Consider the following 14,615-nt stretch of genomic DNA (forward strand, 5'->3'; position numbering starts at 1 on the left):
ATATGTCTAAGTGCCAGCAGTGCTTAAAATCTTTTTGTATTCTGTAGCTTCATTTCTAGATTAAGACTAGTGTTTTCTTGTGTTTCTCACTCAGCACTTCCCCACCTGTGTAGTTTTTCTTCTCTCTCCCCTTAAAAATGAGAACACAACTAGCATACATTGTGATGTATGTATAGTTGTTCTGATGATATCAATTAGAAATCAAGTAGGTGTTTCCAGATGGCTTAGCTGTGTGAGATAACACAGTTCTAAATGCCTCTTCTGCTGCTACTGCTATTAGTATCTGAACTGTAGCAACATCATTCACACTTAAATCAGTTTTTCTTAATTTAGTCGTGTCATGTATTTTATTCTCTGGGAAGGATGTGGTGATAGTCCTCACTGAATTGTTGTGTAGAGCAGTAAAAAACTCTTGAGGTGGAATACCAGCAGTTTGGTAATCTTTGGGTTGTCTGTGTCAAATTAGACAATCAACCCATAAGACTAAGCTTTCATCTCCTAATTATGATGTTACCTGACTTCAATATGGAAGCAAGTTTCAGTGTGCATATTAAATTTTTCAGAGCACTTGTTTCACTGAGACACCTCAATGAAATTACTGTCTTAGGACAGAAATGTAGTTACAGCAAAATGAACTTCATATTGAGGTAAAACTTTGCAATTTGCTGACACAAATACTGGTTGTTGTTGCTCAGTAAACGTAAAATCTGATTGTCTGAAACAACAAAGGGTTCCTTTTCTCTGTTAGATTTAGTTTCAGACAAGTTCTGAGGAGAACCACATAAAGACAGTGTTGAGTGTGAACAGGGTTGTATGTGAAAAGTTATATGTGACAAGAATTTTGAGTCAATCTGAAATCGAATAGGAAATTGTCTCCTCTGAAACTTTACTTCCAAATGTTTTTCCTGTTGTGAGATGGTCTTCTTTTCATTATGTCCAATGAAAGGTAGATAGGAAGATTTAGGGACTGGAGTACCTCCCCTGTGAGGAAAGGCTGAGAGAGCTGGGACTGTTCAGCCTGGGGCAGAGATGACTCAGGGGAGTCATCTTACTAATGTGTCTAAATACCTGCAGGGAGTGTGTAAAGCCAGGCTCTTTTCAGTGACAGAAGCAGAGCCAGTGGCACAAACTGAAGCACAGGAAGTTCCCTCTGAGAATAAGGAAACACTTCCTCACTGTGAGAATGTCCACGAACTGGCCGAGGTTTCCTAGATGGGTTGTGGTGTCTCCATCCCTGGAGATATGGAAAAGCCACCTGGACAAGGTCCTGGGCTGTAGGTGGCCCTGCTTGAGCAGGGGGAGTTGGATGAGATGATCTCTCTGCAACTCCCTGACAGGAGGGTGTAGCCAGGTGGGGGTTGGTCTCTTTTCCCAGGCAACGATCAGCAAGGCAAGAGGGGCTTGGCCTTAAGCTGTGCCAGGGGAGGGTTAGGTTGGATATTAGGAAGAAATTCTCTACAGAAAGGGTAATCAGCCATTGGAATGGGCTGCCCAGGGAAGTGGTAGATTCTCCATCCCTGGAGGTTTTTAAGATGAGACTGGATGTGGCATCAGTGCCATGGGCTGGGAACCATGGCGGGGTTGGATCAAGGGTTGGACTTGATGATCTCGGAGGTCCCTTCCAACCCAGCTGATTCTATGATTCTGTGATTCTGTGATCGCCAGAGGTCCCATCCAGTATCAGCCATTCTGTGATGCTGCTTTGCTTTGTGCAAGTTGAGCATATAAATATCACTCTGTGTGTCACAGAAAGGTGCCGGAACACCCACCTAAGATCACCGGCATGGTTTACATCTAACACAAAGGTATTTATTCCGTGCAAATAACGTGTGCAAATCTTCCTGTGCAGCACGTTTGTGAGTCTGAAGACAGAGAAGAAGTGGTGGTTTGTGAGCTGTGTGAGTCCAGCGTGGTGAGCTTCAACCAGCACATGAAGAGGAACCACCCTGGCTGCGGGCGCAGCGCCAACCGGCAGGGCTATCGCAGCAACGGCTCCTACGTGGACGGCTGGTTCGGGGGCGAGTGTGGCAGTGGCAATCCCTACTACTTGTTGTGTGGCATCTGCAGAGAGAAGTACTTGGCCCTGAAGAGCAAATCCAAAACGTCAACTTCCGAAAGGTACAGAAATGGAGGGCAGTGGAATTCCTAGCAGGATTTCCCGAGCCTTAAAATCTCGCGCTGTGTTCGGCAAACGCGCGTTTAGAAAAGAAGGTGAACTAGATATTTCTGGGTTTTAAGTGAAAACCAGGGAATAATTTCTTGGGATTTTGCCTACTTCTTATTGACTTTTGGAAACTTGTTATCGATTTTGTCTGACAGTTCCAGTATTTTTTGTGGGCTTTTCTCACATTAGTACTGCAAAATTCTTCCCTCCTCCACCCACATATACTTTTAGGCTCTCTTATCTATTTCTCTCTTACTAGCCATTTCCAGAATCATTCATAAATGTATGTAGATGTAACAGTAAGGTTAGGTTTAATAGGGAACCAAGTTTAAAATTGTTATGCATATTTGCAAAATATTAGAGCCATTCAGTAATTTTCTTTGTTATTTTTCCTACAGGTACAAAGGCCAGGCTCCTGATTTGATAGGTAAACAAGACAGTGTCTATGAAGGTAAGTTTTTAAGTTGCACAGTGATTTATTTTTTCATAAAAGTACTTCCATGCAAATGAACCTGAAACTGTACACAAAGGTATATTTTTAGATCTCCCAATTAGATGTAGTATTTTAGTTTTGGGAGGGTTTTTTTTTAGTTCAAATCAGAAAAAACCCCAGTGATTTTTTTCTCCCCTCCTCCCCCCCCCATCTTTCATCTAAGCAGCCGAAATGGCAAATACCTGACTTGGGGTGATAAGGTGTTGTGGGAAGGTGTTATGTTTAGAACTGCACATGCAAAACCTTATGTTCAAATACTTTCCTTCAGCTGCCTTTGTGGGAGAAATTAGTGTAAGTTAGTGTCCAAAGGTCTGCCATTAGGCTTGTTCTTAATTTTGCTGCCTTTGTCCTGGGAGAGGCTTTCACTTTAAACAGATTATTTCTAGTGTCTGTAGAAAAGCTTTCCCAGATTGTTCTTTGATTCTGGTCCTTTCTGTAGCTGCATGATGGCAGTTGTGTGATTTACCACATTTGTGTATTTGGGCAAGTCCATCTGCCAATAGATTAAAGGTGTTTGGATTCTACTGTGTGGAGTGAGACAGAGCAGGGGAGACCAGAAAATATAAGTTAACTTCTTTTGTAAATGGTTGGGAAGTGGATGGAATGCAATGAGTTGCAATTATAATGCTTCTTTTTTATTTTTTTCCTTTTTTTTTCTTTTTTTTCTTTTCCCCCTGGGAAGGAAAAGCAAAAGCCTGAGTGTCTGATTATAACCTGTGGACTCACGCCTACTTTTTTGATAAATATAATGACCAGGAATTTTTAATATCTGTGTTTATTCTTCAGTCCTTTGGCATATGCACTTGTTACCATGATTTAAAGCACAGCTGTATGTCTGTGCTTTTCGCTGTATTCCAGGTTTTAGAGTTGTCTTGTGCTACATGTGGAGACCTCCAGTTTCTGTGTTTTCAAACAACAGCTAGTTTGATACTTTAGAGAGTCTTCCATGAAACCTTTGGGCAGTATATATAAAGATCAAGTTGAATAGAGAGGGGCAAGAGCTGGATTTTGTTTTTCTGATTTACTCTGTTGTGTCTATGTCAACATCAGAGGATGAGTTTTTAAGACTTACTGTGTTGCAAATGACAATACACGTTTTGTACCTTGCACTGTTTTTTTAATTAATTGGAATTATTTAATATTCTAGCTTTTGTAACCAAGTCTAATTCTATTTCCCCAACTCTAGAAGACTGGGATATGTTAGATGTAGACGAAGATGAAAAGCTGACAGGAGAAGAAGAGTTTGAATTACTGGCTGGACCTCTTGGGTTAAATGATCGGCGCATTGTCCCCGAACCTGTCCAGTTCCCTGACAGTGACCCCCTGGGGGCTTCAGTTGCAATGGTCACAGCCACCAACAGCATGGAAGAAACACTGATGCAAATAGGTAAGTTTAAAATCCATTTCATTCAAAGAATAAACAATCATCATGATACCACCACCTCCTCTTTGGTGTGATTTTTGTAGGGGCAGTGCAGAAACAGTCTGACAGTATTTCCTTCCTGCCACCATGAGGAAGGAAAGACAAGCTCTAAATTGTCCTTTTATTTTAGGGGAGTTAGAGAGAGCAATGAGGATTATAAATTGCCAGGAAGCTTGAAGCTTTAATTTGCCAATAAAATTGTGCCCACAGTGAATGTCAGTAGCATGTTTTGCACTCAAAGAATGGATTTAAGTTGGGACTTCCAAGTAGGCCTCTCTGATGGAAAAGGGAAACAGAGAAGTTAAGATTAACTTGAGTATTGTCAAGTGGTTCTCATCTATGAAATTGAGGAATGATTAAATTATGGAGTGTATTTCAGGAGTGTATTTTCCTCTCGGTCATTATCACTATGTATTTCTGTGTGAAATAGTGAAAAATGCATGAATATGAACTTAGGCCATATTTGCTTCTGTGCTTATTACTGTATGGTAAAGTTTTGGTTTTCTTTAAACACTAATGCAAATCATTGTTATTTCCAAGGCTGCCACGGCTCAATAGAGAAGAGCTCCTCTGGCAGGATAACCTTGGGAGAACAGGCAGCTGCCCTGGCGAATCCACACGACCGTGTCATGGCTCTGAGGAGAGTCACAGCTGCTGCCCAAGTCCTCCTGGCAAGAACCATGGTTATGAGAGCACTCTCACTTTTGTCTGTCAGGTTGGTGGCATCCTTGGCAACACTTTTACCTTTTCTTTCAGAAACAGTTACCAACTTATGTTTGATAAGACGTGATTTTAAGCTATTTGGGGAAGTGATTCTCATTTTATGTACTTACATAATACTTCCGAGAGGAAGAGTTCTGCTGATTTGGTTCTTTTAACCATTCTGTCCATTTTCACAGTGGTTCCAGTTGCAGCCTGGCAGCTGGACTGGAATCCCTGGGACTGACGGACATCCGGACGCTGGTGCGGTTGATGTGCCTGGCGGCAGCAGGGAGGGCAGGGCTCTCCACCAGCCCATCCACGGTGTCCAGCTCAGCAGAGAGATCCAGGGGCATCCACAGCAAAACAAGCAAGCCCATCTCTTGCCTTGCCTACCTGAGCACTGCAGTTGGGTGCTTGGCATCAAACACTCCCAGTGCTGCAAAGCTGCTGGTGCAGTTGTGTACACAGGTAGGACTGTTCTCTGAGCTGCAGTGCTTCCTTAAAACTACCTCTACATGAGATGAAGCAATCCCTTTTGTACATATGGATCATTGTAGCTTCTGAACTGGGATGAGACTGACCTCAGTTTGAGGATCTCCTTAGAGTTCTTGTTTATGGCTTTGCAGAAGGCTGTGTTTTATTGTTGGTAAAAATCAAGTAACTATACATGTTTTTGCTGAGTACTCTTTTCAAGTGGGGAAAATGGGTGTGCTCTTTGTTTTCATAGGGTTTTTCTGTTTAGGTTCTGTTTTTTTTTTCCCTTGAGTCAACTCTATGTAGAGCACTGGAAAAAAAATTAAAAACCTTTAAAACTCTGCCTGATTTATCCAACTGAAAGGGTTCTCTAAAATTTCTATTTCTGTTTGTTCTGGATAACCAGAACAATAAATAATTATCATCTTCAATTACTTCTTTCTAGAATTTGATTTCTGCAGCAACTGGTGTGAACTTGACAACAGTTGATGATCCAATTCAGCGAAAATTTTTGCCAAGTTTTTTAAGGGGAATTGCAGAAGAAAACAAACTTGTCACATCTCCGAATTTTGTGGTTACTCAAGCACTTGTAGCATTGTTGGCAGACAAAGGGGCCAAACTGAGGCCAAACTATGATAAAGCTGAAATTGAAAAGAAAGGTATGATATAGCTTTGGTTTTAAATGTTGATCATTAAATCTTGAGTTCCTCATTTTTAAATGTAAGGGAGAGACTTGCTAGAAAAATGTCTAAATAGATGTACTCTGAAAAATGTACAAAACTTGTTTTAATGAAAGGAATCTTGCAGTTTGTGACAGACATTTTAATTAGAATTACAATCTTATTACATAATTGCATCTTTAAAGAAAGTCAGAATGTGTGTTATTCAAAGCCACAGAGCTGAGACACTGAGCCTTGGTTGTGCCTTCTGGTGAAACTAGAGGGAGTAACAGGTGATGGCTGCCACCCAAGTGCTGTTCTGTGTCTGATCAGAAAGTCGTGCTGCCTGTGCTTGGAGAGATCAGGGAGCCATGGAGCAGCTGCTGTTGCTGTGATAAAGAGAGGGAAGGACACGACAGTGACAGCAGCGTCAGGGGAGGCGTTTTCTTGTTCAGAAAGCACTTGCTCTCTGAACAACCATTTTACCTGTGGTGGAAATAAGACACTTTATAATTCTATTCTTAAGAACAGAGTATTCTTTTGTTTTTGTGAAAATGCAACTGGGGTTATTTTAGTATCAGAGGAGTGCTTTTCCTCACGGTTAACGCGATCGCGACGTCGCCGTTTAGTCTCTTTTCCGGGAATGCTGGCTAATGCTGTGCTCACCGTGTGCAATTCCATGTGCTCATCTGGCCATCATCTCATTGTTTCGTTTAAGCAGGTTTAATTGCCCATTTGTATGCCCATCCTTCCTATGATCCCTCTGCTGTAGGCCCTCTGGAGCTGGCGAACGCGCTGGCCGCGTGCTGCCTGTCCTCGCGCCTCTCCTCGCAGCACCGCCAGTGGGCCGCCCAGCAGCTCGTGCGCACGCTCGCCGCCCACGACAGGGACAACCAGAGCGTCCCCCAGACCCTCGCTGACATGGGGGGGGACCTCAGGAAGTGCTCCTTCATCAAGCTGGAGGCTCATCAGAACAGGGTAAGCCTGGTTAGCCTGCCTAAAACGGAAGGAAAAGCTCTCTGGACAGTGTTAGTGTAGGCAAGGCAGAGAGCGGTTCTGTAACGAAAACCTTCAGGGGCACAGGGGCACACACCCGCACAGAGAATTCTCACACTTGTGTAACTTCAACTAATTACCACATCTAGTCAGTACATCCAACCCTAAAACCACTTTTGCCCCTGTTACCACCCGCAGAACTGCCCTGTTGGGGCCTTTCTAAGGGTTCCACCCTCTGTCTTGTTTTGGCTACAATACATCTTATTATTCCAGTCCCAAACAGGATGTGCTTGCTAAAATCTCTTTCCTTGAAAAGGCTGTTAAACAGAAATTCAGGAATGTAGCACAAACCATGAGAAAGGGTTTTTAGTAACAGTCTAAAGTGAAAGAAAATTATACAGCCATGTTAAAATCTACAAGAAGCTAAAAATCTTCAGGCTTCAGTCTCACGCAGCAATTTTAACACTCTTTTGTAGAATACATTAAAAATAAAATAATATTATCTTACAAATACGCTGGCTGAAATGATTTCCCACAAGAAGTAATTTTTTGGAGATTAAGTTATTGCCTGAGGTAAGTTATTGCATCTCTGAAGCACAAAAATGCTTGGCTTTTTTGATGCTTCAATTAAAGGTGTCATGGGAGTGTTCTTAACGGCACATGAAGTCAGCAGAATCACCCTGAGTGTTTTCTTAGACTAGATCTGTATTTGCATTCATTTTTCTGTCATGGTTTTCTGTGCAATAGTGGCCTGTGGAGCAGGGGTCTGTATGAAGTGTGGCACCCTTATAACTCCTGTTTAATTGCAATATATTTATACATTGTACTATATATATTATATTATATATATATAATATAATAGTACCGTAAAAGTAGAAAAATAAATCTTGATCATTACAGTGTATTTCAATACTGTTGCTGGTGCTCTGTCTCATTGGTTAATATTTGCTTAATATGAGTGAGCAAAGCCACCTGAGTTTCCAGTTCCAGTTTTGCCATGATTACTTTGGTGTTTGTAGGTCATGACGTGTGTTTGGTGCAATAAAAAGGGACTTTTGGCGACCAGTGGGAACGATGGCACCATAAGAGTGTGGAATGTGACAAAGAAGCAGTACTCACTGCAGCAAACCTGTGTGCTCAACAAGCTGTAAGTTGGTTCTTTACAACAATCAGGTATTTAATTTGAGCTGAAAATTGTGCAAGATAATGAAAAGAGCCAGCCCTCTAATGTCTCCTGCACGTGTTCTCTGGGACTGTGGCTGTGTTTATGGCCTGCAGAATAAATTAAATAGCTTAAAACTGAAAACAGAACTTAAGTGTCAACTTGGTAAGAGTCTGTATAAAGAGATCATGTGAAAGCTGTTTAAAACCATTCTTAATTAGTTGATATAAGGAGAAATGGGTAAAATGAAGACTGTGTGGGACTGTCATATAACAAACAGATGAATATCCCTCCAGTGGGTTCCAGTGGACAGCTCCAAAGTATGACATGATCATTGCAAGTGTGGTCATTTGTGTTAAGTGTGAAAAAAGAACTTGGGACTTGTGGGATTCAGGAACTGAGTGTAATTCTTCTTCATGAGAGTGTCTGGGAAGTGCTTTTCTATCGTTTGGATGTGTCCAAAAAAGAAGAAAGCAGAAGGAAAGACTGAAATCTAATTCTTTAGTAGAGCATAGGAGAGTTTAACTCTGGAGAATGAAGAAACAATAGTGAATTAGAAGGTTGTTTCCTGACAATTTCTTAGTGGTTGTTCTGGTTCTTGTTTACTTGCTGCTGGTAGATGTGGCCTTAAAAGCAGTATATGGAGTGACATAACAATATTATAGCCTTCATTTTTCTGTTATTAAAAACAGTAAAAAGTGTTGTTTATGACCTTAAGGGCAATTAAAAATATCAGTGGTCCTGTTACAGTTAGCCAAAGCAGACAGTGTAACATTATATTGGGAGGAAGAGTTTAAAATAGAGTTGAGAGCAAGATGTTCCTCTTTAATTTCTTGTCCAGAAACTTTTGCACTCACTAAAGATGTTAATTTTGAGAAATAAGTAGGTAAAGATAATTTAATTATTTTCCAATTGAAACCTAGCTTGAAATTTCTTTGAAATAACTAGTATGTCATTCTGTAATCTGAAGTGGGTTTAGAGAGAACGTAGAAGTATGAGCAGAAAAATGTTATGTAAATCTGCAATCATGGCAGGACACCAGGTTTTAGCTCAGTATTTCATGAATTCTGTGTTTTCCTGTCTGCTTAAAGAAAATGCCCATTTTAATGGTATTATTTTTTTTCTGTTACAGAGAAGGTGATTCTGAAGAAAGTCTGGGGTCACCCAGTGACCTTAGTTTATCTCTTGTCTGTTGGAGCATCAGTGGCAAATATCTGGCTGGAGCTACAGAAAAGATGGTGAACATTTGGCAAGTCAATGGTATGCCCTTAACTACCTCTGAACTCGTTATGATGCACATATTTGTAGGGAAAGTTACTGCATGTTTGTTTACCCAAGTATTTAAGTGTCTGCTGTCCAGTTTAAGTGCCTGCAGTCTCCCATAATGACTTGTGAACCTGTTCCTTTAGAGGAGGGCACTGACCTCAAGTGGATGTGTGACTTACATCTTTGAGAGGAAGACTTTTAGTCACTGTCCTCTGTAATCTTGGAAACTTCATTCTGTTGCTTTGCACTTAGGAAAATCCCCAGTTACACTGCCTGTGTTAACAGACAGTCCCCAGGAAAGGAATACCTTTACTGAGCACTGAAGAATTTAGTTGATCCTTAACAAAACTATGTAACTTGACTGATAATTGAGATTTGTTAGCTCGATTTTTGTGCCTGTGTTTTGTATTCTTGTAACTTGGGTGAATTTCTAGTATGTCCTAGCTCTAAATAAGATCTCTTGGTATTTTCTCATGGTAAGTGTTTTTGTTGCTTTCTTTATGAAGATGAAGTCGTTTTAAAAGACTTTTTGGTTTCCTAGGAGGAAAAGGATTATTAGATCTCCAGCCTCACTGGGTGTCTGCTCTAGCCTGGCCAGAAGAAGGGCCAGCTGCTGCATGGACAGGGGATGCTCCAGAATTGCTGTTAATTGGTCGTATGGATGGATCTCTTGCTCTTATTGAAGTTGTGGATATCTCAGCCATGCACAGGCTAGAACTGGAACACTGCTACAGAAAGGATGGTAAGGGACTGCATCAGCATTGGCAATTAAAACTGGGAAAACATCCCCCCTCCCTTTTTACTAAGCAAGTATAAAATCTCTTTTTTTTTTTTTTTTGTTATCATCCGTGGGGTGTGAATTCTGGTACCTCACCTGCAAGTGTCATTCATGGGAGCAGAAAAAGTCTGTGGGATCTCCATCTGCACCCTCACTCCCCCCACAATAGAGATAAACAGTTTGTAGCAACCAGGTCAAACCCTGACATTCCTTGCTGTTGTGGAAAATCCCCAGAGATCCCCTGCAGTGTCTGCTCTGTCTGCAGATAGCGTGGAGTCAGTGTCATTTGAGTTCCTGGGAGATTGCCACTTTTCCTTCATAGTTCCAGTCCCAGGGGACATCAAGCAGCACATCTTTGGCAGTATTGTGTGGTTTTGCATGTTGCTTCTTCAGGAAGTTTGCAGATTTATTTTTTTTTTCAGAATCAATTGAGGCAATATCTACTTGCTAAGAAAGGCAAGTTGTTTTCCAGAGCCTTTCTTAGAAGCACCCCTATTTCAGATACATAGGATTCAGTCTACCTTTCTTTTTCCCCTGTATAATTATTTTCACCGTGCCTGAAATTTAAACTCAATTATTTTAATAAAAAGAAGAATGAGAGAACTAATACGAAATAATCTCAACAGCTGTCATTTCAGTGAAACTCAGTTTTATCTTTACCATACAGATTTGAGAAAATTTTCAAAAGCAAAAGTATGTTAAGAGACTTTAATGGTGGAGAAGTTTGTTAAACACTTCGTAGTTCAGACAAATGCACTGCAAATCCTCTTTGGCAGGAGTGTAGTTAACTGAGCTTAATTAATGTTTGTGTTGTCTGTTCATGTAGTGTCTGTCACATGCCTTGCCTGGTTCAGTGAGGACAGACCATTTGCTGTTGGCTATTCTGATGGCAAATTGCTCATAGGAACGAAGGAACCAATGGAGAAAGGAGGAGTCGTTCTAATCGATGCCCATAAGGTAATCTCTTTAAAACTAGTGCATAATTTCTCTAGGTAAAGATCTGTTGAAGCTATTTTCTCTATTTGAAAGCTATTTATAAAGTCAAGTGCAGGTTATTTCGAGAACACATACCTATTTGTGATACACATATTAAACATAATGTATTTTAAAGGAACAGTCTACCAAATGTAAAAAAAAAAAAAAAAAAAAACCAAAAAGGGAACATAAATTTGATAGCCTGTATTTCTGTCATGGATGTACATACAGTGACAGGAGTGTTAAGCACACAGCTATGCATGACTGGATTTAAAAGCCTAGTTCTTTTAATTGGTACAAGTGCTCATAATAAATACTAATTTTGCTCATATCAGATGTTTTTGTTCAGCTTCTTGTGCAAAGGTGTTTTTCTAAATATGCAGTTGCAAAGGTTGGGAACCTTCTCTTGGCCAGGCTGTAATAACAAGACATTAACAGTCCATAAATTATTTGTTTGGCTAAGAGGAGAATTCCTCAAATGTAGGTGTAGTAGGAGCCTCTGGAGTGCTTCCTTGAGGTGGTCTTGGTGTCTGGAGCAGGGTAATCCCAGAAAGGAGGGTAATGGGGTGATAAGCCTGTCCTTGCCTTCTTCCTGTGGACTGATCTCCTTCTCTACCTCAGTTAGACTCAAAGCTACATCTGGCCCATTCCTTAACATGTTTCCAAACCATGTGCCAGTAATTTGTACTACAGTTTCATAGTATAAAAAAAAAGAAGGAAACATTGTGGACTTTATCAGGGAAAAAAATCAAGAAAGGTTTGCAGTGAGAACAAAACATCTTTGCGTTCAATTTAGTTTCTTTCAGCAAACTTCTTAAGTCTTTTTCATATGATAGTTCTGAAAAATATTATTTCATACTTACAACTCACTATCTAACAATTTTTTTGAGAATAAAGTATTTTTGGCATTAATAATTAAAAGTTACATTAGCTCCGAGAGTGAAGTTTTCTCTTCTTACCATTACTTCATACCAACTTTTGGGGTTTTTTTTCAATCCAACAGGATATGGTTGTTAGCATGAAATGGGATCCAACTGGAAAGATTCTCCTGACATGTGCCAAAGAAGAAACAGTGAAGCTCTGGGGGCACATGGGGGGCTGTTGGAGGCGCCTGCACTCCCTGTCCCACCCCGCCCTGGTGAACGGCATTGCCTGGTGTGCCCTGCCAGGGAAGGGGCCCAAGCCCCAGCTCCTGTTAGCCACGTATGTCACAGTTTTATTGTTTCTCTAGTTCTTCTGCAGGTCTGTTCTATCAGTCTGGAGTGTCCAGAGCAAAGAAAAGGGTTTTTTAAATTGCATTCCTTCAATAAACCAGTTGCCGTGAGATTCACAAGGCTTCAGAATTCAAATGTAAAGGGTGACCCTGGTCGTGTTACCAACTGTTTTCTCCATGTCATGAGACCTGTGTGTGCTGGTCCTACTTGAATTTTTTTGCTTCATCCAAAAATTTTTTCTAATAATATGTTGTTAGTAAAAATGGAAAAGCTACAGGGTGTGAAGAATAGGAAAAAATACATTTATCCATTGGGAATGTGCCTTTCTGTTTTTGATTAATTTATACAGTACAGTTTTATAGGAAGGTGGTAAGACTACTGATATTGTAAATTAATACCAGACCACTGATACTTGGTTAGTTAATACCTTTATTTTTTTTTATTATTTCATCTGACTTGCTTTAGGGGATGCCACAATGGCCTGGTGTGTGTCTGGACTGTTCCCCAGGACATAGTGATCACACTGCAGTCCAGCTCAACTTGTTCAGAAGGATGGTGGGAGCAAGAAACAAGTGCCAAGGTAAAAGGAGTTATCTTGGTGTTTAAGAAATTCTCTCTGCTCACTGTGAAATTGAGGGAGGAGAAGAATGTGAGCAAGTTCCTTGAATCTCAGTGTTTCCTGGGAGAAGACATTTACTAAAAAAGGAATGTCATTTGTCTGTGTCTAGGCATTTTCAGAACAGGAAATGAAAAATCACAGGTTTAAATTTTATTTGGCTAAAGTTTATATTTTGATCTGTTTTCATCCTTCTAAAAGTTGATAAATTTATACTAAAATTTAGTAAGAGTTTCAAGTTTTCTGTAGATAAAAAGAGTTAAGATAAATTTCACCTACATAAGTTGTAATGTGGCCTTTAATTTGTAAAGGGAGGAAAGATGATAATGTGACAAGATATTGTCATAGTAATGGTTGTTTTTTTTTTAAATTATTTATTGGAGCTTACCCCTGCCTGTGGATGATCAGTGTTTATTGCAGAAGACAGGCACTGTCATGCTGTTCCATTTTCTGGGAGCAGTTCAGTGTTCCATGACTGTGTGATTATTTGCAGGATGGATACAGGAAGGCAGTGGAAGTCAAGTGTGTGTTTCAGCTGAGGGGACACATCACTCCTGTCAGGACTGTTGCATTCAGCCCTGATGGACTGGCCTTGGTGTCTGGGGGCCTCGGGGGCCTCATGAACATTTGGTCTTTACGGGTAAGATCATCTTTGATATGGCTTGATTCTGTTTTTTTGCATGAATATCTGGAATGGTCAAAGCCTCCCCCTCCCCAGACATGAGTTAGAAACGTTAGAGAAAGCATGGTATAAAATAATGTTATAAAATTGTGAATAATAAAACATAAATTGAAATTATATCAGCATTGAAGTAATTTATATTTATGGTTCTCTTATTGATTAATTCTGTAGGTTTGGTCATGTTAGTTAGGCTTTGCAGAATCAGCCACTCTTTATGGTTGAAAACAGTATTCTCTTATTTCAAGACTTTTTCAAGAGTCAGATAATGTGGACTTCTAAGTCCTTAGTTATCTCCTTAATGTGATAAAAATTCTAGATTTTTTTTGCTAGTAGGGTAAGTATTTCACTCTTTGCATAGTTGTTGAACAGCTTGGGAGGATATCATCCCTTAGAGGTGTGATTGGATGCACTGAAACAGAACTTACCTGTGTGCACACACTGACTGCAGCCCCCTCTCTCCTCAGGATGGCTCAGTGTTGCAGAGTGTTGTGATAGGCTCTGGAGCAATCCAGACTGCAGTGTGGATACCTGAGGTTGGAGTAGCTGCCTGTTCTAACAGATCAAAGGTGACACTGTCTTAAAGTAACATTCTTTCACACTTCTCACTAAAAATGCTATTTGTCTGTGTTTGCTTTCTTTTCTTCACCCCCCCCTTTTTTTTTTCTCTAGAAATATCTATCTAACACTCTCATATTTTCCAGACGTGTTGTTTTGGCTTTCAACTTTCATTTCACTCTGAAAAGACTGGGCTGTTTTGTTTGTATCCTGTGTTTAATGTGGTGGGGCAGGGTGGAATCCTTCTGGAAGAACTCGTAGTTACAAAGATGCTGCACGTGGGTTGTATCAGCCCCTCTGTTTCATGGAAGCAGATGTAAATGAACAATGCAAATAGACAGAAGACAGATTTATTTCTTTTATTCCTTTATGTAGCATGAAGAAATATTTCATTTCCCCAGCAAATAAGATAATTTAGTGATCTAAATTAATCTAAAGCAACCTCAGAAGTTTTTA

General features: G+C 40.3%; 1 protein-coding gene across 2 annotated transcripts in view; it reads left to right on the forward strand.

The window, feature by feature from the left end:
• HERC1 (HECT and RLD domain containing E3 ubiquitin protein ligase family member 1) overlaps nt 1-14,615 on the forward strand; it is a 113,081-nt gene that overhangs the window by 82,682 nt on the left and 15,784 nt on the right. For both annotated transcript variants that reach the window (XM_017816915.1, XM_017816914.1), the window contains 15 exons: nt 1,850-2,118; nt 2,563-2,615; nt 3,844-4,044; nt 4,621-4,795; nt 4,980-5,250; nt 5,702-5,915; nt 6,634-6,893; nt 7,931-8,058; nt 9,206-9,333; nt 9,881-10,081; nt 10,944-11,074; nt 12,096-12,295; nt 12,772-12,886; nt 13,416-13,562; nt 14,069-14,170. In XM_017816915.1, the coding sequence (XP_017672404.1) occupies nt 1,850-2,118; nt 2,563-2,615; nt 3,844-4,044; nt 4,621-4,795; nt 4,980-5,250; nt 5,702-5,915; nt 6,634-6,893; nt 7,931-8,058; nt 9,206-9,333; nt 9,881-10,081; nt 10,944-11,074; nt 12,096-12,295; nt 12,772-12,886; nt 13,416-13,562; nt 14,069-14,170 (2,595 nt within the window). The remainder of the gene's footprint in view (nt 1-1,849; nt 2,119-2,562; nt 2,616-3,843; nt 4,045-4,620; nt 4,796-4,979; nt 5,251-5,701; nt 5,916-6,633; nt 6,894-7,930; nt 8,059-9,205; nt 9,334-9,880; nt 10,082-10,943; nt 11,075-12,095; nt 12,296-12,771; nt 12,887-13,415; nt 13,563-14,068; nt 14,171-14,615) is intronic.

The sequence above is a fragment of the Lepidothrix coronata genome, unplaced genomic scaffold, assembly GCF_001604755.1.
Source record: "Lepidothrix coronata isolate B3197 unplaced genomic scaffold, Lepidothrix_coronata-1.0 Scaffold58, whole genome shotgun sequence".
NCBI lineage: Eukaryota > Metazoa > Chordata > Aves > Passeriformes > Pipridae > Lepidothrix > Lepidothrix coronata.